Source organism: Pyrus communis, chromosome 5, assembly GCF_041283825.1.
Source record: "Pyrus communis isolate YQ-2024b chromosome 5, ASM4128382v1, whole genome shotgun sequence".
Lineage (NCBI taxonomy): Eukaryota > Viridiplantae > Streptophyta > Magnoliopsida > Rosales > Rosaceae > Pyrus > Pyrus communis.
Window position 1 is genome coordinate 9,747,041 of NC_142569.1, and position 21,801 is coordinate 9,768,841.

Below are 21,801 nucleotides of genomic sequence, written 5' to 3' on the forward strand. Positions count from 1 at the left end.
TAGAACAAACATTTAATTAAACTAGCAATCTTAAGATTTTGGTTCAGTTTGGGCTCTTCTTGGGCCTTTATCACCTTGTTAGAATATTAGGTGGGCCATTCGCATTTCTCTTGCCTCCCTGTTCGGCCCTTTATCGTCCGGCCCACTAGATATTTTCTTTTAATTTGTGGTCCGCAATTTGTCTATGGTTAGGGTTTTAGACTGAAGAAATCAAGGTGGCGGAGGTTTTAACTTTCCAGTTTGAATAGCAGAAAAAGCTTCGCCTGCAGCTGCAGCAGCATCAATGGGGAAGAAGAGGCAGAGAGAGAGGCACCAGAATCCGGAGCCGTTCCTCGCCGAAGAAAATGGCTCCGTCGTCTCAAAGAAGCGGACCAAGTCGAAGCAGCACCAGCAGGAGGAGAAGCTCATATCTTCCGGCATGAGCTCCAAGATCCTCAAACAGGCTCTGGCTCAGCAGAGGGAGATAGAGGACGAGGAGAACCGCGCTCAAAACCCTAACAATTCGCTTCTGGATGTATCGGAAGAGCCGCGGAAGGATGTGGCCGACGGCGAAGAGGAGGATATCGATGATTTCGGTGGATTCTCTGAAACGCAGAGCCGATTTGACGGTTATGAAGTGAGTTTTGATCGCTAATTGCTTGTTTATTGGATTTTTGAGTTTGTTTGAATGGTGAGAATCTGTGAGGAAACATAGGAAATATGAATGCTGAATTGTGTTGTTTTGTTATTTTTATTAATTGTTAGGTTTCAATTGGATGAAATTAATTTCATTTGTGAATGAAAAATGTTTAATTTGAGTTTCAGGAAAGTGATGAACATGGCGAGAAGCCATTACATGAGATTGATGAACATGATGAGAAAATATTGGAGCAATTCTTGTCAAAGGATGCCGGTCCGCAGCGTACTCTGGCAGACCTCATTGTCGCAAGAATTAAAGAGAACGATTCAAATGTTGGCTCAGGTAGATATGGAATATGATTTTGTTGTTCCTTCTTTCATTAGCTAAAGCTGAAGGTCGTTTCTTTAGTATATTTTCATTTGTTGATTTGATTTGTTCGGTTGCAGATGTGAGGCCTCTGCCTAAATTGGATACCTCTGTCATAGATTTGTATAAGGGGTAATCAAGCTATCCTAGCGTATCTGTTATTCGAGTAATGCTAGGCCATGAGGACGATGTCTTACTTTTTCGATGTTTGTGCAGGGTTGGCAAGTTTCTTAATAAGTACACTGCTGGAAAGATTCCCAAGGCATTCAAACACATCCCTTCAGTGCCACGATGGGAGGATGTCCTATATTTGACTGAGCCTGAGAATTGGTCACCAAATGCAATGTATCAAGCTACGAGAATTTTTGCTTCCAATTTGGGTAAGGAGAAGGTAGAACGTTTCTACAAGCTTGTGTTGCTCCCAAGGGTGAGGGAAGACATCAGCAAGCACAAGCGCTTGCATTTTGCACTATATCAATCTTTGAAGAAGTCTTTGTACAAGCCTGCTGCCTTTTTTATAGGAATACTGTTTCCCTTGTGTGAGGTAAACATGCCATGCTTCTCCATCTAATTGCAGTATTTTGAAGTTTAAGCGTTGTTTGTTTGTTTTGGAAGTTCATTAATTGATTTCATTCTCTCTGTCATACTGAAGTTACGGGTTTATGATGCTAACCTTTTTTGCTTGTTCATTCGGATGTATCCAAACTAAGTTTTTGAGATATGATATTCACCTCAATTTCATTATATTAATGGGATGCTTGGATCTAAAATGTTTTTACGGTTTTGGAATGGATGTTTTCCTAATTCTAATGCACTTCCCCCATGTCCCTATTTCTCTTTCTTCTTGAACAGTCAGGGACATGTAATCTAAGAGAAGCTGTTATTTTTGGGAGCATTATACAGAAGGTCTCCATTCCTCCACTTCATTCTAGGTATGTAAGCTGCCTTATCAAGATTTGGTATTGATTCCATAAGTTATGAACCAATTTGCCTTTGTCAGAACAGAGGGCTTCCAAATAGACCCTTGAAGATGAAGAGTTTGTTGGGTGACGGCTTAGAAGCCATTCTGATAAGGATTTAAAAAGAAATAGAAGTTGATTATATCTGTTATTTGGATTATTTTTATCTAGAATATACTTTTAACTAACTACTATGTTTAGTTTATAGCAGTTGGCTTGTGATCTATTCGTACATTTAGAAAGGCTGTGAGCAGTCAATTGCATCATTTTAAAAAAAAAATAATTTTAACAACCACTTAAAATTGTTGTGCACAAATCTCCTGATTATATCTCATTTCTTAAGTTAGCAATCTATGGTTAACTTTTCCGTTTTGCTTGTCTTATCTTTAGCAAGTTATTCTTTCATTTTCTGTTTCTGATGTTGGAAGTTATACTGTTTATTCATGGTCCTTATAATCTACCTGGTAGATATCTGATACATGCTTTTGCTGTATTTTCAGTGTTGCATTAATGAAGCTTGCAGAAATGAAATACTGTGGCACAACGAGGTATTGAACCATGTAACAGTTAGTATTTCCAAAATGGTTTGAAAGAAATAAAGACATATCTTCTCTTAGAGTGTGCGGTTGCAAGATAGGTGCATTTGTGCCTGTGAAAGTTTGAAAAAAAGGTTTAAGATATCTGTTAACTTGAAAAACGTTCAAGCCAAAGTGATTTATATATATGGTGAAATGCATGGTGAGGAGGCCTAATGTTCCGAGCAGTAGAAAAATGTAGAAGATCTGATTCAATAAACCTCCCTGTATAAGGCACTATTTCTATCAGTTTCCTTTTGTGACATTTATCCACTATAATGAATTTAAATAGCTGATGGTTGGTCAGTTTGGAAGTACTCTTCTTGTTATTATAAAGGAGAAGGTCCTTGCATGCGACATTGTTTTGACAATGCTGTTTATGAATTGTTGCAGTTATTTTATAAAGCTTCTTTTGGATAAAAAGTATGCCTTGCCATATCGCGTACTCGATGCTCTTGTTGCACATTTTATGAGATTTATGGAGGAAACAAGAGTAATGCCTGTGATATGGCACCAGTCACTTCTTACATTTGTGCAAAGGTGGGCAAAGTTTTAATAATCTCTTCTGTGCCTGAATGATGATTAGACTGCATATTGATGATACTTAGTGTAATTGGATCGTCTTTTTCCTCATATACAGCTGGTGTAATCCCTTGCAGGTACAAAAATGAATTGCAAAAGGAGGATAAGGATAATCTCAGAAATCTTCTTGAAACGCAAAAACACTATTTGGTAGGAGCATTGTCTCTTGAGGCATTTCATTTCTATAACTTTGTGGCTATAACTCCATGGCAAAATGTAATCTGTATTCCGCGATTCATTGTAGGTAACCCCTGAAATAAGAAGGGAACTAGAAAATAGCCGCAATCGTGGTGAGAAAGAGGATGATCTCATGTCAATTGATATCCTTTTTGCTTTGTACTATTTGTTTAACAATAGTCAAATTTTTTTCTCTTTTTCTGTATTGCATCTGAAAACGTGAACCGTAAGCTGCTAATGGCATGCGATCTTGCAATATTTAGCCATTAGCATTGAGTTCCAAGCACATATTATAACAGGGAAAGTATTCTGTGTTCCCCTTGACTTGACATACCTTCTCCAGTTGGTGTGATCAATAAACCTTTCGAAGAGGATTGGTTTGACATTCCAGAGGTGCCTATGGAGGATGACTAGTTTATTGCTCGGTAGGATGCTTGTATTTGCCGTGCCGTTCTGTTTCTCCTCTTAATCTTGTTATCCTTATGTTTTCTCTTTGTTATATCTTTTCGTAATGTGCGGCTTGTTTCAGGCGAACCAGGGTTCTGCTGCAGGCTGTTGATGGAGTTGGGCACGAACGGAGTGGTACATCTCCTAATGCGGGAAAATGCAAGGGCGTGCCTTCGGAGTTGAAGCAATTTTGAATCGGAGGAGTTTACCCGCCGGACAGTTTTTATACAAGCATATTATTTTTATTTTTTGATTATTACACAGCTTCTAGTAATTGTGTATCATATTTTTATCCATGAGTTTTCTTGTAATAGTTGAAATATTTGAGTTGAAAATTGAAGATGAGACCCCAATCTGAGATTAAAACCGACGCTCAATTGAAAAATGTAGTGATTAATTTTTACAATTATTAGTTTTTTTTAATATTTGGGACGGTTTCTTAAAATTACAGTCTAGCTTCGTAGTCCGAGACAACACCAACTGTAAGGCATTCTTAATTGAGCTTAGGCCAGTTCAAGAGTTCTAGATCCGTCTCAAGACTTGCTTAGAAAATTGCTTTTAAATAACTGGAAGCATTTTCAGAAAAGAAAAAAAAAATTGAATTTCAAAAGCACTTCAGTATATATACATATATATATATATATATATTTTCTTTTTTTTGGGAGAAGAAACAATAGTGATTTATCAAAAATCAAGGAGGCATGCAATCTTGTAGAAGAATCTCGACAATGAATCTAGAGGTTTCTCAAACCAACAAGAATTGAAATCTGAGGACAAAACCAACTTGGCCATGCAGCGCACCACAATATTTGTGGATCGACGAACATGACAAACCTTAGATTCAACAAAGACTCTCTGACCCTCTTTGATGTCCTCAACCAAGAGATCAGTAGGCGATGAGCCCTTCTTCAAGCTACCGATGTCTTGAACCACCTGTAGGACGTCACTCTCCAAAATGACATGCTGCCAGTGCCGCTGCAGAGCCCATAGAATCTCATCCCGAGCAGCCATAAGTTCCACCATTGTGGGGTTAAAACTTAAAAGCACTTTAGTGTTTTTTCTGAAGTTAACTTGTATTTTTTTATTAAAAATTGATTTAAACTTTTTATTTTAAAATGTTTTTAATTATTTAAAACAATTGCCAAACAAGACTTGAGATTTGGCCATCGAGGACGCGACAGGACCATTTTGCCCCCATAAGCGAGTCCCGTGTTTGACTCGTGATATGATAAATAGAAGAAAAGCCCTGACAGTGGCTGGCGGCACGGAATCCCGCCCCTGACATTTCTCTTATTTCCCCTCCAAAATCCCTAACAATCCCAAGTGACTCGCGCACTCAACACTCAACGGGTATCATGTTCCACACTCCCTCCTCTCGTCCTAATTTCACATTAATTCTTCTTTGTTTCGGCTTTCGCCGATATATACATAAATATATCGATTAAGTTAGGGAAATGATAAATTTTGACTACTTTATTCCTGTGAAATTTTGATCAGAAGAGAAGCAAATCGAGTTGTATCAAGGAGATTTAGGATTTTCGAAGAGCATCAAAGATGGGAGAACGTAAGGTTCTTAACAAGTACTATCCGCCGGACTTTGACCCCTCGAAGCTGCCCAGGATCAGGAGGCCAAAGAATCAACAGATAAAGGTGCGGATGATGCTTCCGATGAGCATTCGCTGCAACACCTGCGGCAATTACATCTACAAAGGCACCAAGTTTAATTCTCGCAAAGAAGATGTTGTTGGAGAGGTTCGTGGGTCGTTCTTTAATCACTAGGATTTTTAATTGCATAGCCTGATTCGATTTGATTTGATTTCTTGGTTTTTTTATTTTATTTTTGGAGAATGAGGAATTGGTGTTTGATTGAATTTTTTTATAGGTTTAATAGGGTTTTCTTTATGTTGCGTGAACTGGGTTATTGATGGTTTTATCATTTGCAGACGTATTTGGGAATTCAAATATTCAGATTTTACTTCAAATGTACCAAGTGCTCTGCCGAGCTCGCGATGAAGACAGACCCCCAGAATTCTGACTATGTTGTTGAGGCCGGTGCGACACGGAATTTTGAACCCTGGCGCAATGAAGATGAGGTAAAACAGAAACAAAAATGACGACTTTCCACTTACCGTGTTCTTTCATGTTTTCAGGTTCTCTTATGCTGTGATGAACTTTGCTTAACCGGTTGATTTGTATATTTGTTTTTTCTTTTCAGGAAGTAGATAAGGAGAAACAGAAAAGGGAGTCCGAAGAAATGGGAGATGCCATGAGAGCCTTGGAGAATAGAACACAGGATTCAAAAAGAGAGATGGACGTCATGGCTGCCTTGGATGAGATGAAGTCCATGAAGGTAGATGGCTCAGTAGTTGTTCGTCTAGTGATAAGTCGTCAAATTTTATTCTTTTGTAATTTGATCGATGTATGGGCATGAAGTAACCGTGCAGTTCTGCCATTAAATTGTAATGCTCGACTTTTCTGTTTCTGTCAGTACGTATATGACTAATATGTTATGCATTTATTCAATTCCCTTGAGTTGGCTGCATGTCAATATCCTCTGATACTAATACAAGGTTTATGGTTTTCAGTCCAGGCATGCGACTGTGAGTGTGGATGCTATGTTGGAGGCTTTGAAACAAACATCCGCGCAAAAGGTACGATTTATAAGCGGTTCATATCTAGGCCAATTTAAACTTTAAACCAATAAATACACATGCATGTATATATGGTATTGCTCCCTGTCCAGTGTCATATGTTGTGTGTCATACGCTTGTGGATTTGTTTAGTTGTTGTAATGCTTCACATATAGGAGCATGGTTCCTTAAGTGTGCAATACTTGCGGCTTTGATGTTGTGGTTTCCATGAATTTGTTATAACATCAAGTAATTCAGGGTACAATAATTATATAACCAAAGAAATTTGATAGGCTTGTTACGCCAACTTATTTAATGTGTTGGAAGTGAGTCAAATTATCTTCATGTCCTGAACCATGGGTAAACCAAAAAGCTGATGTGTTTAATTTATTGAAATGTGATACATTACCTTGGAAGGTGGATGTAAAGGATTGAAGAGTTTTATGATTTACATATACTTGTACTTTCAAACAAAATGGTACTTGTTTGTGCATTCATTTCTATCTTGAACTTGCTCTGCTACTTGCGTAGTCTCAGTTTTATTATTAGTGAGTTTACCAAAGATTGATGTTTTTCACAGGAAAAAAGGATTGAAGAGGAGGATGAAGCAGTCATAAAATCAATAGTATTCCATGTTAGTATTCACGCACTACTTTGTTTTATGTCCAACTTAATTCTCCTTGATCATTTTTTTGCTTTTATTTGTACTTTTCTTTCTTGTGGGCTGTTTGTTTCTAATACAACTGAACAAATTCATGCAGAACTCAAAAGATTATATCACAAGAATTCACGATGAAGATTTAGATGATGAAGAAGATATGATTGAGCCTTTAAGTGGCAACGGTGAAACCTCACTGAAGGTACGCCATGTTAGTTGTTTGATATATACATGTTAGCATCTTATCAAAGAATACATACAGTGTGTTGGACTTTTGGTTCTAGATCCAGCTCTACTTTATTTGGTTTTTAATCCTCATCCTGGTATGGTGTATAACAAGTGTGTGGTTTTTGTTATTGGTGTTTATCCTGTGTTCTTATATACTCATCTAGAAATTGCATGATGATTCTTGCAAATACGATAATCAAGATAACTCAGCTTTATGCTTCATCCATCCACTCCTCTCTTTCCAACCCTGTCTATTCTGCAATTGTGTCTAGGGGAAAATTTTTGTAGTGTCTGCATTTGCAATTGAAAATCGGTTCTGGTTTCTAAATGTCTGGCATCCTGTGGAGGGAAATGAATAAATTCCTTGTTGTGTGGACTACAGACCCTCAACTTGCTTAAATAACAATCAACACGTTTTATGTTGCAACTATGATCTGCATGTTGTGTAACTGACAATGGTAAGCTTATAATGTTTGTTTGCACATATTTTCCATGCAGCGGAAAAAGCTTACTCACGGGCGTCCTGACAATTCAACAGATTGGTTGACAAACAGCAGTATTTCTGATAGAGGTAGTTCAAACAACACATGCAGATTGTTCTTGCCCCTGAATAAATCATTTGTTTCTTTCTGGATTCTCTTCATTTGACATTATTGAGCTTTTTTGTTATTTTTCTATTGACAGGGAATCGAAATGGCTCAGAAGCTGCTAAATTCCCTTTTAAGTCCTCGACTGTTAGGGTTGCCGTAGTTAAGAAACCGGTTGCGGCTGAAGGTAAAAAGTCAGCGGAAGCAGAAGACAAGAAGAAACAATCGGGAGAGGAGGTTCAAAATTCGACAAAACCAGATAAGAGTAAAACCAATGCTACAACCAATGTTTTACAATCATTGTGCCAATATGACAGTGACGATAGTGATGAATGATTAGCTAGGATTATGTTTTGATTCCATAATCAAATGCTTTGTGCTACGGTTTCAAATAGGGATTCGTACTTACTGATGCCTCTTGCCATTGGAGCACCGGCACAAAAAATAGTGTGTTGTCAGTTGAGAGCAACTTGCACAAAACATGGTTTCATTCCCCTGTGGGGCAATGTTATTTGAAAAGAAACTTACACATGATATTGTAGGTATTGAACTGTAACTCTACAATAACGGTGAATCTGTTTCATGTAAGTCTTCCACTTACAGAGGTATTGGTTCAAATATTCTCCTCTCTAATCTAGTGGAAGGGTTTCTCTTGCGTTTGGTTCAATATTCTCCTCTCTGGTCCATATTCCTGCCACTTCTCAAAAGGATGAACAAAAGCCTACCAAAGGTAGGATCTTCTCATGCGAAGATGACGTTGGCGAGGACAGTTCCTTCTTCCTTCTTAACCTCCCAACGTCATCTTTTTGCATGAGAACAAACTGATGACGTTGGTGTGGACAGTTACTTCTTCCTTCGTAACTTCCCAACGTCATCTTTTTGCATGAGAACAAACTGTCTACATCAAAAGAAAAAAAAAATCTCTCTTTCATTAGTATCAAAATCAACAAATCAAAACTAAAATAAAAATTTGTAGAATGCGCATATATAGCGCATGGGGCAAGTTATTTGTTACACGATTTTTTTTCTCGGTGACAACCATAAATTTTAGTTTTCAACTTTGACGCCGCAATAAGCTTTGATAGGAGAAGCTGCCTTCTTGGACTCTGCTGAAGCATGAAATCGTGTATAGCCACGACTGTCGCATGGATTATAGAGCAGCGGGTGCTCATCATTCGCTAGTTCTTTCGGTACTTGTATGACTCCATTGTTGAATGTAAACAGACCGAGTGAGTATCTCGTCCTGTTTTCGCGATGTTTCACTCGGTGCTGGCAAGCTTTTATTCTGTCGTTGCTCCACACCTAAATTCAAATCAAATAAATTATGTTTAGTAATTTACTACTTACATCATCATTAATAGTCTCTGTCTTTGTTATTATATTGTGCTACAATGAGCATTCTTTTTTGTATATGTGAAGATCCATTATTCGTAAAGGCTGGAACCACCGCATTTAACGTTTGTACTCACCTGCAATCCATCGGCTGCCATGAACAAGAAATGCGAGGGTACTGACTCGATATTAATCCAATCACCTTCCTTTGTTTTAACCTCCAACCCACCAACATCATGCTGAACAACTATGGTTGTGAGGTTACTGTCTGTATGCATTGGAAACCTTAACGCAGTATTAGTGTCCTCCGGCACCTTATATTTGGTGAATCTAAGGAGGTGACTGTTGCAACAAGCAACGGACTCGTATTCGTTTCCTACCCCAAAGCTATCGAATATCATTTGTCCCACTGTTCGTTCCAAATCAGCTAATAACTGGCCAAAGGAATCTGTGGTTTCACTGCACCAAAACAACAAGAAAAAGTTTGTGTAAACAACAAATAACCATGCATCTAATAAACCACGTATAAATGATACGTAAAAATTTGAATTTACCAACTTACCTGAAGTTTTTCTTTCCAGCAGGCCACATCAGATTCTTGAACTCGAGAGTTGCCTGGGGTGATGTCACATTATCGATGCACAAGCTTTCGAAGAGTGGAATGCCGGGGTGTGGACCCACGTACCCATGATATGGTTGCTCGCCAACGTTCTTTACCTTGTTTTCCAAGGGAACCTCAAACAGATCTGCGGCCTGGCCGAAGATGCTGTTCTGAAGTTCTGGAGAAATTTTATCGTACTGTACGACGAAAGAGCTGTACTCTTCGAGTGCAGAGCGGACTTGTTTGGCGGTGGACAACCAAGAACTGGATCCGGGCTTCATGTCTTCGGCAGAGAAGTTGATAGTAGGAAGCTTGGGAGGTGCTGGGCAACCCATTTCACTAAATAATTATACCCTAAACTTTGGTAATCTGTTACTATATACAACTAGCTTGTGGAAATAAAACTGATGGATATGCAAACATGCAGTGTCGCGTGCTCCATTTATAGTGGCTGTATGTGAAGGTTGCCTTCCACAAAAAATAGGCCAACAGCCTGTAAGCCAGCCGGCCCAGCCCTTGATCGAGCGCGTGTGTACTTATTGACTACAGGCGCGTTAGACATTGCAATGGAGAATTTTTTTTTTTGTGACGGAAACACGGATGATACATCACGTGTTTTTATGTAAGTGGTGAGAAATTTTTTTTTTTGAAGTTATTAACTTTTTAGCACACATATCCTACCATTTGTATAATGACACGTGATGTATCATCTCGTGTGCTGATCACACTGAAAAATCTCTCTCAACTATGAAGGCTCGGCTCCCGGAGCAGTTGCTGGTATCGGTTGCCAAGGGAGAGTCAGGAGCTAATAGGGCAATCCTCGATTGAAATTATAAGAGCAAAAGATACACTAAGCCTTCACAATTGAAACGTTTGAAGCACCTTTAGTCAATTATTGTTTGTTCTCTAAACTTTAACACAACTTTCTTTGTCCTTCAAAGTAGCGTGAAAAGAAAATTTAATATTCTCACAAAATAAAATCATGAATGGTAATGTAATTTCGTAGAGATAAATTTTAATTTTTTAAAGCATCATTTACATGTGATACTGAGATATTTCTAATATTAAAAAATAAAAAATAAAAAATAAAAATAAAGACTATCTCCCCACTCTCACGTTCTCTCTCTCCTTTTCTGCTTCCCATTTTAAAACCAAGATTAAAATTGTTCATGCACCAAATTGTGTGACCATATGCTAGTTATTATTATTATATGTCTCATTGGTATACCCAAAGGATGCGGAAAGAAAGAGTAAGTATCGAAAACAGAGTTTTTGGTATTTCAAAAAAGTTAATCATATATTTCGTACTACGCTTTGTATTGTCTAGTGTTCCCTTTTGAAAGCTATTATATAGGCCCTGTATTCAAAGGGATCTCTAGCTTTTGGTAAAAATAAAGACTAGTTGTGGGCCCACTTCACGTTGAGTTTCAACAATCTAAATTGTTTATTTTGTAAGTCTCGATTAATAGATCATCATTGCAACAATTCAATTTAGTCTGAAACCATTTGCTTCTTTAATTATCACATTGAAATTTCATTGTTTTTTAGAGAACAAAGTGTTCGTCAATTTCTTTGAACTCAATCAGATGTCTCAAATATTTCTGATTGAGTTAATATTTTGTAAGAATGATTTATGAAATGCAACTTAAAAAATAAATGTTTCGAATCTTTAAAGTTGAATACGACATAGGCCCAATAACTAATTAACTTTATTTAAAAAAAAATTAAAAACCCCTTCCTCTAAAAGCGTCGTGTGTATATAAATATATATGCCACTTGCGGAAGGTAAATATGTGATTAGATCTACGATAGAGATGATGAAGATAGTGAAAATTTTGAACCTCATAGGAACTCTATGTGGTACTAAGTCACTTATGTATCTTATCATGCAATGTATAAAGTGTAAAATATTGTACTAAATATATAAATGATTATGGTGTGTTTAAACTTCTTTCATTAATTATTACACATTTTCTACACTCACAATGTTTGCCAGCTTGCTATATAATCAACTTAAATCAGTTAAATCCATCATGCAATGCATTTCCTTCCAATTTTTTGTGATAAACTAATAGATAATTGACTAAATAAACATTCTGCGAAGTTTCAATAAAAATTTCCAAGTTTTTCTTACAATTTCTGTGGTTTTTATTCAATTTTTATCGATATCGATATTTTCATCGAAATTTTCGTATTTTTAGACTACCGATATTTCCGATATCATCGATATTTTAGACTTTGAATCTACCTCACCTTTTATATATGCCATAAAAGAAATATGCGATTAGATCTGCCTCACCTTTTATATATGCTACTTGCTGAAGGTGCATCTAAAAGAAATATGCAGTTAGATCTGCCGCAGCTTTTGCAGTTCTTTTCTTTTAGATGATTATGCATGCATTTAATTGGGATCGTATTATTTATATACTTATTTTTATTTTTATACATTTTAAAAAAAAATTTGTCACTGATTTTCTTCATTGCATTCAATCTAACGACTGAAAATTAAAAGGAGTATGAAAAAAATAAAAATAAGTTTGTAAATAGCATTACCCTTTAATTAAATATGGTACATCCCAATAACAGGAGAGACGCTCTGTTTTAATTGTTTCCATGTTGAGGACTTGAACCTTCATCTCTGAAACCATCTTTTGCTCAATGATTAATGAGTTTCGTTATCATTACAGGACCTTTAAGCAGAAATTGCAGATTCACATTTGTAATATAAAGTCAACAGTTAGATTCCCTATGTTACATGTATATTCGGCTCATTGGCATATACCAAAAAAACATGTGTGACTCGCGAGACTTCGGAAAGAAAAGATTATTTTAAGGTTTCAAAAAGAGAGTTTTTGACATTTCGAAAACCACATTATACGTTTGTTAAGTGCTTGCTTAAAAAAAGCTAAGACATCATATTTTTAGATTATATTTTGTAGATTATATGATGTAGTAGTTGATGATTGAATTCTTTCTTTAAATCATTAAAAAAATTATTCAACCATCAATCCGTCATAATCTACAAACTATAATTTAAGTACATAATTTATCTAGCATGAGACAAGAACGTGCTTTCTTCCATGGTTTTTTGCTAGACCCTAGCTTGTACGTACCCACTCTGCATTTGTATATTGGCTTTTATTTATTTAATTTTTTTTTTGGGGGTGGGTTTTGGGAATCAAACGATTAATTAAGAGGGGAAGAAACTCCAGGAACACTCAAGACCTCTAAGATGTGTTTGTTGTACCGGATTATCTCGGACTGGACTAATTTTAGGGAATAAACTAGACTGGCTTAGAATAGACTAAATTTGACTAACTTAGTGAAACGTTTGGTGCAATATCGGGCTAAAAAGCAAGATAATGAAAATCAATGAAAAGTAAACCCTATTTGAATTATCACAACAAAAGAATTTGAAACTACGAGATTTGGATCTTCTTCTGAGCTTAGATTTCTGAACTCAAGAGAGAATCTAAATCCATCATAAACTAACCAACCTGAACCTACAATCAAATCTCAAATTACAGAAGGAAAATTGAAATTAACTAAATCCACTTTTCTATGCCAACACCCAATTCAAGCCAAAACCAAACAATTTCGCAGAATTAAAACATAATAATAAATTTCTCACAAATTCAACAAAAAAAAAGAAAAAGAAAAATTGCATTGCAATCCTTTTGTCCATCACCATCTAAGGCTCTGAAATGTAAGCCCATAAATTGAATTGCGCCACAAATCCATCTTCGTCTTCGGGCAGCCGTGCTCGACCCCAGCCTTTGGGCCGCCATCTTCGAACTCAGCCTTTGAACCCAGCCTTCGGGTCGTCTTGTCGACCCCAACCCTCAGCGGATCACGATAATCAAATAAACTTTCCCTTTTCTAACTGATTCACCACCCAGGAAGCATTCTGTCACCTCGGCGAAGAAGAGTGGGTGGCGCCGACATCGATCCGAGTCTGGGTTATCGGTGCAAAGAGATATAGCAAGGGGGAGAGAGAGGAAGCGAAGTGCAAGAACGGACGCGTCTTAGCAATCCTGTAGTTTTGCGGGGGTCTCGCTTAGACCTGCTAGCGAGGTCCTTAGTCGAGGCGTATCCCAGCTAGTACCATTAAAGTTAATCTGTGTGAGTAACAAACACGATATTGGACTAATATTTAATCTAGTCTAGTCCAGTGAAAGCTAATGAGTGCAAACAAACGCACCCCAAAAATCATACAACAACACATTGACAACTTGAGAAGAATATAGCCATCCCAAACATGTAAGGTCATCTCCAATCGAAGGGTCCAGAGGACCAAAGGACCGAAAATAACCCGAAAACCGTTTCTAACCTAGGGCTAGGGCAAAGGGCTCGTGGGCTCCACTGGACAAAAAAGGGCCAAAGGGCCAATTGGCCGGCCCAAAACATCCAGTTGGCCTCGGGCTGAGCTCCCATTCAAACCCCAACGGCTAGCTGACGTCAGTTACTGTTGCTTTTGATTTTTTTTTTTTTTTTTGGGCCAAATATTGTTAAAAAATTCTCATTTTTTCCTACAAATATCTAAGTCATTCTTACACCATTCCTCACAAAATTTTCACCATTCCTACACCATTTCAATTCTCATATTTTCTTACCTCTTTTAATAATATTTCCTTCAATATTCCAATAATTTTCAAATTGCCTCATCTGCAATGAAAGGTAGGGCTTGGACCCGAAAAGAAGATGAAACTCTTTGTAGGGCTTATAGATGGGTGTCGGAAGATAATATGAGGGGGAGTTCTCAAACAAGTGAAGGTGTTTGGACTCGTGTGTCTAAAAAATACTTAGAGTTCTACGAAGGCACCACTCCACCGAATACCCAAAACCACGAGAGTTGTTCTTCAAGATGAAAGAAACAACTTCAGCCAAATTTGAACGAATGACATCAAGCACTGTTAGTAGCCGCAAGTAGACATGAAAGCGGCGCTAATTACTACGACGAAGTAAGTATTTTCACAATTTATTTTAAATATTTAATTATATTACATTTAATTTCATAAATTAATTTCCTTTGATTTTTGTAATTATATTTAATTATATTACCTTTAATTTCATAAATTAATTTCCTTTAATTTTTGTAATTATATTTTTTAGGTATGCCGAGCGGAGGAATTGTATGTGGAGGGCAGCTCGAAACCCTTTCAGTTTCACAGTTGTTGGGAAATTTGTAAAGGGTGGGTGTTATTTGAAGATCCACCTCAACATAGAGTAGGTCTTACGCTGGTGTTCGAAGCTGCATCCTCAGCTGTAGATATGGATGAAGATGGATCTCTTACCATTCAACAAACAAGGGTAGAAAATCCATCTTCAAGTGAAGGTTCCATACCTAAGGCTATGAGACGAAACAATGCCCGAAGGCTGAAAGAAAAGGGCAAGGCAACGGATGATTACACCGCTCAACAATAAATGGTGGCCTCATTGTGATTAATGGTGGAGCAAAATGCCTTTGCTGCGGAAGAAAGGAACCGTAGGCATGAAGAACGGGCCAAACAAATACAAGAAGAGATGAATGATAAGAATATGGAAAAGAACACTTCAAAATACACTCCAATGAGTAAGGCCTATTTTGATAGGAAAAAAAAAGAACAGAAATTATGACCCGGCAGCAGTTGTTTACCTCCGACTATACTCTTAAAATGGCGGATGATGAAGATAATGATGATTTTAGATATTAAATTTAAATTGTTATAGTTTTTAAATTTAAGTTGTTATAGTTTTTAAATTTAAATAATAAATTATGTTTGGCCCTATGACCCTTTGGCCTTCGGTTGAAGACGATTTTTTGTGACAAAGTTAAAACGAGCTCTATGGCCCTTTAGCCCTCGGTTGGAGATGGTAAGAAATATGACCCTGCACTGTTCATTAAAATATTAATTTCTTGGAGAGCCAGTGGGCTAAAATGAGTCATCTAACCAGCCTTCGGTTGGAGATGGCTTAAATTATTACAACTATACTCAATAGACGTGATGACATTAACCACAAAATTTGCTTTCCTAAGGATGTGCTTCCAGCTAATATAGTCAAACGAAGAAGTAAGCCATTTGATGCCTTCGACCACAGCATAAATACGCTAAGGATGGTGCACTTCCCAGTAATAGCTTCAATGACAATCTTCGAATCTCTTTCGATCAAAATCTTTTTGAGGCCCCGAGCCTTGGTGAGCATTAAGGCATCCCGAGCAGGTAAAGCCTTCGCCGAAGCTATTGTGTTCTGACCCAATCTTCTTGACCCCTCAATGGAAGGCTGTTCCCAATGATTTCAAATGATGAAGCCCGCAGCAGTTGAATTACCCACAACAGACCAGTCAAAATTAATTTTAAAGAATTCCTAGGAGGGGCAATATTCCACCTGATCATTTGTATATTGCATGGTCATTATAACTATAGTACTTTTAAATTTATTTTATTCCTCAAGTTACATCCGTGTAGTTATATATTTGTACCTCGCTTTGTATTGTCTAATGTATGCTAGCATGTGTATTAGCGCGTTGTTACGAGATTCGAAATTTTATTCAAGATGTGGAAAGTTTTGAAAATATATATTGCAAAGAGTACTGTTTACTGTTTACATCCATATATAACATTCATGTAAAGTCTTGAAACTTTGGTTAAGCTAACAAAATTGGGATGTTGATGCACTATCCTCAAGAGTGTTATTTACATTTATACATTACATGAGAAATTGGGGATATTGGTCCTACCCAGCCTTAAAGAGTGCCCTTTTATGTCTAAAATTGTATAAAGTTCAAAACCAAAGGTTTGTTCCTGAAGACACTCAAATCTACAACTCCGATAATTGAATCTCTTTCATTCTCCACGACAACATCAAAATGAAAATCAAAGAAAAATAAAATAAAAAACAGAATCCAATCACTCGTTCAATCACATATGATATTAGATTTCATGCCCCCAACATATTTGATAATATACGTAGTCCCATACCAATACAAGCATGAAGAATGGAAAATTAAAATACGGAATGTATGGCCACACTAAACAGTAAATGGTGTACTTAAACCATACTCATTCAAGAAGGAAATGGATCCTCTCCAGATCCTTTTCATCAAATCTATCAATTCGGATTCTTGAAATTTGATCAAACGGCTAAAGTTATTATAACTTTTAAAGGGCCCTCCTGTTTTTAGCCGTTAGATCAAATTTCAAGAACCTAGATTGATGGATTTGGTGAAAGAGATCTAGAGATGATTCCTTTCCATTCAAGAAGACCATGGCGCCACAACTGGAGAATCACTACCCCAGGCTATTCTTGTATTTACATTCTATAATGTTTATTTTTCTTCCAAAAACCTGCAATGGTTTGAGAGTAGAGAAGATGGAGAACATACTCAACAGACAAACACATTATTCCTGAACCCCCACAACCCTTTTTTCTATATCATCTTCTGACTAGTTTCCAGCCTCTCCCCCAGCTGCAAATTTAATCTCCGTAAGTTTTCATCTATAAAAGTGATATTTGGGATTCATAAATATAGAAATTCAGAATTTCCGCATAAAAAAAAACCAAAAAAATAAATAAAAAAAAAACCTTGAAAATTTGGACCTCCATTCCCAAGTTTAAATTTCGTGTAAATGTCACTTTCAAATTTATATGAGTGAGAGTTTACAAATAAAAAAAATTGCATATTCAAATTCTATTGTTTTTTTAAGTTAACCAAATAAGAAAATTCACAAATTCTAGAAAATAAAATTCCATAATTTAAAATTTCTTACGTAGTACGATGTGAATTGACAATAAAAATGGTTGCTGCTAAATTATTTCAAACTCATTTCTAATTGATTAATAAATACTTTTTATTATTTTTTTGTTCATAAAGTATTATTACAATTATGAAAATAAATTAATAATAATTAATTTGTTCGATTGCTTGGAGAATAAATTTTTTAAAAAGATCAAAGTGCCTTATAGGTTTTCGAACTTAAATTTTGTGATTAAAATTTAGGGTTAATCTCTATTTACTACCTTGAAATTTTGTGGTTTTTAACATTTGGTACATGAAGTTTTTTTCATCCCAGAGTCATACCTCAGGTCTTAATTTTGGGACAGTTTCATACATCCCTTAAGTTTTCCGTTAGAACTTCTGTTAACTAATGATGTGGCGCCACGTGGACAATAAATGAGCACCACGTGTCAATATGGGCCCACTTTAATATTAAAAAATACAAAAAAAAATTTTAATATAAAAAAAAAAAATTTTATGGGCCTCAACCCTCGACCTCCTCCCTCCCTTCTCTCCAAAGCTGGAGCTTCACCTCCACCACTACCACCAAGTTTCTGGGCATAAATCCTCATTCCCCGTCTCAGTCCCTTTCCTCGTTGCTTGGCGTCTCCATTTTCTTCTCTGTCTCTTTTATTTATTGTCTTTCAACAAGCTTCAGAAAACCCTAGAGAGAGAGAATGGGAATATTTGAGCCGTTCAGAGCAATCGGCTACACAATCAGCTCCGAATCCACACTCCCGCCATCTGCCTCCTTCTCCGCTCGCCTCCCCGCCTTCGTAGTCCCCAAGTCCCAACCCCAATCCTCTTCCTCCGACCCTTTCTGGTCTGCAATCTACAAGATTCGATCCAAATCCCCGATATGGCAACTTTCCATCTAACCTCTGCTCTGGCGACATCGGCTCCGTTTACTTGGCTGAGTTGAAGTCCCCTGGTGGGGCGCAGGCGTGCGTATTTGTGTGCGAAGGTGATGGACAAGAAAGAGTTAATTAGCCGGAGAAAGGAAAGGCGGGAGATGACAGGGTGTGCAGAGGAGAGGAGGGATGGATAGGGTCGGGGGTTGCAAGGGTCGTCGGCCACCGAAATGATAACGTAGAAGATGGAAGGGAGGAGCTTGGGTGCGGGTTGCAGAAGGGGTTGGGTGAGGGTTGCAAGGGGTTGGGGGAAATCGAAGACGGGTGGGACTTTGAGGCCTATAAATTTTATTTTATTTATATTAATTTTTTTTTGTATTTTTTAATATTAAAGTGGGCCTATATTGACACGTGGTGCTCAGTTATTGTTCATGTGGGCGCCACGTCATCAGTTAACAGAATTTTTAACGGAAAACTTAACGGATGTATGAAACTGTCCCAAAATTAAGACTTGAGGTATGACTTTGGGATGAAAAAAACTTTATGTACCAAATGTTGAAAACCACGAAACTTCAGGATAGTAAACAGAGATTAACCCTAAAATTTAACATCTCTTTTGGAGACACTCTTGAGATTTTGTAGTGGGGAGAAGAGAAAAGCTAGGGATGATACTGTTTGTGCCGCCACCATTAGATTCCCCTATGTTTCATCTATTTATCTGTTAAGTATCACGAGTCAAACATGTGACTCACTTTTGAGGGCAAAATGACCATGTCGTGTCCCAAATAGCCAAACCCCAAGCATTGTTCGGCAGAGTGAATTGTGAAAAAGCCTTGTTTGGCATAATGAATTGTATGGACCGAGTTCGTTTGAAAAGTGTTTTTAAATAACTAAAAGCATTTTTATAGAAAAATGTTTTAAAACAAATTCCAAGTAAAAATGTAAGTTAATCATAGAATAATACTTCAAGCGTTTTCAGTCATGTAAGAGCATTTCCCAAACAAGTCATGAAACGGTTGTGGAAACTTTTAAACTGGCCTAAAGTTGAATTAAGTATGGAGTAAAATTACCTTCCCTCATAATCTCTCATCTCCCTCCTCTCTTATTTAAACCGTTAAAATTAAGTCACGTCAATATCTTGTTTTGAATTTTTTTGAATAAAGAAAAAGATTAAAAAAAAAGTGCGAGAAGACTGGAGAGGAGAGGAGAGAATGAACATTCGGAACATGATATATACATAAACAGACCCTTTAAGGAAAGGGATCCCTTTTTTTCAAAAAAAATGGGCATACCCCTCTTAACCGTTAGATTTGACTTTAATGAAATTCTGTGGTTGAGATTAAATTACAGGCCTCAAAATCTCCACCACAAGATTTCATTAAAGCCAAATCTAACGGTCAGATATCCTCATATTTTTTTGAAAAATGGGATCCCTCCCCTTAAAGCTTCGTATATCCTCATATTTTTTTGAAAAATGGGATCCCTCCCCTTAAAGCTTCGTATACATAAATATATCGATTAAGTTAGGGAAATGAGAAATTTTGACTACTAAATTCCTGTGAAATTTTGATCAGAAGAGAAGCAAATCGAGTTGAATCAAGGAGATTTACGGTTTTCGAAGAGCATCAAAGATGGGAGAACGTAAGGTTCTTAACAAGTACTATCCGCCGGACTTCGACCCCTCGAAGATGCCCGGGATCAGGAGGCCAAAGAATCAGCAGATAAAGGTGTGGATGATGCTTCCGATGAGCATTCGCTGCAACACCTGCGGCAATTACATCTACAAAGGCACCAAATTTAATTCTCGCAAAGAAGATGTCGTTGGAGAGGTTCGTGGGTCGTTCTTCAGTCAATAGGATTTTTAATTGCATAGCCTGATTCGATTCGATTTGATTTCTTGGGTTTTTTTTTTTTGTTTTTGTTTTTGAGAATGTGGGAATTGGTGTTTGATAGATTTGTTTAGGTTTAATAGGGTTTTTGTTATGTTGTGTGAGCTGGGTTATTGATGGTTTTATCATTTGCAGACGTATTTGGGAATTCAAATATTCAGACTTTACTTCAAATGTACCAAGTGCTCTGCCGAGCTCGCGATGAAGACAGACCCCCAGAATTCTGGCTATGTTGTTTAGCCGGGTGCGACACGTAATTTTGAACCCTGGCGCAATGAAGATGAGGTAAAACAGAAACAAAAATGACTGACTTTCCACTTACCGTGTTCTTTCATGTTTTCAGGTTCTCTTATGCCGTGATGAACATTGCTTAACCGGTTGATTTGTATATTTGTTATTTCTTTTCAGGAAGTAGATAAGGAGAAACAGAAAAGGGAGTCCGAAGAAATGGGAGATGCCATGAGAGCCTTGGAGAATAGAACACAGGATTCAAAAAGAGAGATGGACGTCATGGCTGCCTTGGATGAGATGAAGTCCATGAAGGTAGATGTCTCAGTAGATGTTTGTCTACTGATATGTCGTACAATTTTATTCTTTTGTAATTTGATCGATGTATGGGCATGATGTAATCGTGCAGTTCTGCCATTAAATTGTAATGCACGACTTTTCTGTTTCTGTCAGTACGTATATGAATAATATGTTATGCATTTATTCAATTCCTTTGTGTCGGCTGCATGTCAATATCCTGTGATACTAATAAAAGGTTTATGGTTTTCAGTCCAGGCATGCGACTGTGAGTGTGGATGCTATGTTGGAGGCTTTGAAACAAACATCCACGCAAAAGGTACGATTTATAAGCGGTTCATATCTAGGCCAATTTAAACTTTAAACCAATAAATACACATGCATGTATATATGGTATTGTTCCCTGTCCAGTGTCATATATTGTGTTATACGCTTGTGGATTTGTTTAGTTGTTGTAATGCAGAAACATGTAGGAGCGTGGTTCCTTAAGTGTGCAATACTTGCAGCTCTGATGTTGTGGTTTCCATGAATTTGTTATAACATCAAGTAATTCAGGGTACAATAATTATATAACCAAAGAAATTTGATAGGCTTCTTGTGCCAACTTATTTAATGTGTTGGAAGTGAGTCAAATTATCTTCATGTCCTGAACCATGGGTAAACCAAAAACCTGATGTGTTTAACTTATTGAAACGTGATACATTACCTTGGAATTATGTTTTGATTAGGAATCAAAACATAATCCCAACTGATGTGTTTAACCATGGGATTATGTTTTGATTCCTAATCAAATGCTTTGAGGAATTCCTTTTACTATATTCTTCATCTTCATCTATAATGGTTCTCTTCTGAATTGGTTATAATTATTGCTACGGTTTCAAATAGGAATTCGTACTTGCTGAATCCTCTTGCTATTGGAGTACCGTCACAAAAAATAGTGTTTTGTCGGTTGCTTGCATGAAACATGGTTTCATTCTCCCCGTGGGGCAATGTTATTTGAAGAGAAACTTGCACATGAT

The 21,801-nt window shown here is 37.1% G+C and overlaps 3 protein-coding genes and 1 pseudogene across 4 annotated transcripts; 3 read left to right on the top strand and 1 right to left on the bottom strand.

Annotated features, from left to right (window-relative positions):
• The first annotated feature begins 179 nt into the window (after positions 1 to 179).
• On the top strand, positions 180 to 4,091 carry LOC137726057 (bystin). The gene is made up of 11 exons (XM_068464917.2): positions 180 to 616; positions 805 to 961; positions 1,066 to 1,117; positions 1,202 to 1,529; positions 1,838 to 1,917; positions 2,445 to 2,492; positions 2,913 to 3,059; positions 3,179 to 3,251; positions 3,346 to 3,421; positions 3,613 to 3,703; positions 3,808 to 4,091. Exons 1-10 carry the CDS (start codon positions 284 to 286, stop codon positions 3,690 to 3,692), a joined length of 1,374 nt encoding a protein of 457 aa, XP_068321018.2. The 5' UTR covers positions 180 to 283; the 3' UTR covers positions 3,693 to 3,703; positions 3,808 to 4,091.
• Positions 4,092 to 4,952: 861 nt separating this feature from the next.
• On the top strand, positions 4,953 to 8,495 carry LOC137725353 (uncharacterized). The gene is made up of 9 exons (XM_068464010.2): positions 4,953 to 5,075; positions 5,223 to 5,477; positions 5,669 to 5,818; positions 5,941 to 6,075; positions 6,311 to 6,376; positions 6,936 to 6,989; positions 7,117 to 7,215; positions 7,740 to 7,812; positions 7,926 to 8,495. The coding sequence occupies exons 2-9, from the start codon at positions 5,280 to 5,282 to the stop codon at positions 8,162 to 8,164; spliced, it is 1,014 nt and encodes a 337-aa protein (XP_068320111.2). The 5' UTR covers positions 4,953 to 5,075; positions 5,223 to 5,279; the 3' UTR covers positions 8,165 to 8,495.
• LOC137724721 (uncharacterized) lies at positions 4,956 to 21,188 on the top strand (annotated as a pseudogene). The gene is made up of 5 exons (XR_015962536.1): positions 4,956 to 5,075; positions 19,943 to 20,197; positions 20,393 to 20,542; positions 20,666 to 20,800; positions 21,036 to 21,188. The product of XR_015962536.1 is annotated as an uncharacterized LOC137724721 (transcript).
• LOC137726772 (deoxypodophyllotoxin synthase-like) lies at positions 8,820 to 10,135 on the bottom strand. The gene is made up of 3 exons (XM_068465735.2): positions 9,723 to 10,135; positions 9,298 to 9,619; positions 8,820 to 9,130 (listed from the first exon to the last, which is right to left on the bottom strand). Exons 1-3 carry the CDS (start codon positions 10,094 to 10,096, stop codon positions 8,876 to 8,878), a joined length of 951 nt encoding a protein of 316 aa, XP_068321836.2. The 5' UTR covers positions 10,097 to 10,135; the 3' UTR covers positions 8,820 to 8,875.
• Positions 21,189 to 21,801: the final 613 nt, after the last annotated feature.

What these genes read in the sequence shown, in the direction of transcription:
- LOC137726057 (XM_068464917.2), top strand. Translation starts at nt 284, where the DNA reads ATGGGGAAGAAGAGGCAGAGAGAGAGGCACCAGAATCCGGAGCCGTTC. An exon ending in AAATACTGTGGCACAACGAG is followed by an intron (nt 2,493 to 2,912) that starts GTATTGAACCAT and finishes GAATTGTTGCAG; the next exon opens with TTATTTTATAAAGCTTCTTT. An exon ending in GGATGATCTCATGTCAATTG is followed by an intron (nt 3,422 to 3,612) that starts ATATCCTTTTTG and finishes GACTTGACATAC; the next exon opens with CTTCTCCAGTTGGTGTGATC.
- LOC137725353 (XM_068464010.2), top strand. Translation starts at nt 5,280, where the DNA reads ATGGGAGAACGTAAGGTTCTTAACAAGTACTATCCGCCGGACTTTGAC. An exon ending in AAGAAGATGTTGTTGGAGAG is followed by an intron (nt 5,478 to 5,668) that starts GTTCGTGGGTCG and finishes TATCATTTGCAG; the next exon opens with ACGTATTTGGGAATTCAAAT. An exon ending in TAAAATCAATAGTATTCCAT is followed by an intron (nt 6,990 to 7,116) that starts GTTAGTATTCAC and finishes AAATTCATGCAG; the next exon opens with AACTCAAAAGATTATATCAC.
- LOC137726772 (XM_068465735.2), bottom strand. Translation starts at nt 10,096, where the DNA reads ATGGGTTGCCCAGCACCTCCCAAGCTTCCTACTATCAACTTCTCTGCC. An exon ending in GCTGGAAAGAAAAACTTCAG is followed by an intron (nt 9,620 to 9,722) that starts GTAAGTTGGTAA and finishes GTTTTGGTGCAG; the next exon opens with TGAAACCACAGATTCCTTTG. An exon ending in TGGCAGCCGATGGATTGCAG is followed by an intron (nt 9,131 to 9,297) that starts GTGAGTACAAAC and finishes ATTTGAATTTAG; the next exon opens with GTGTGGAGCAACGACAGAAT.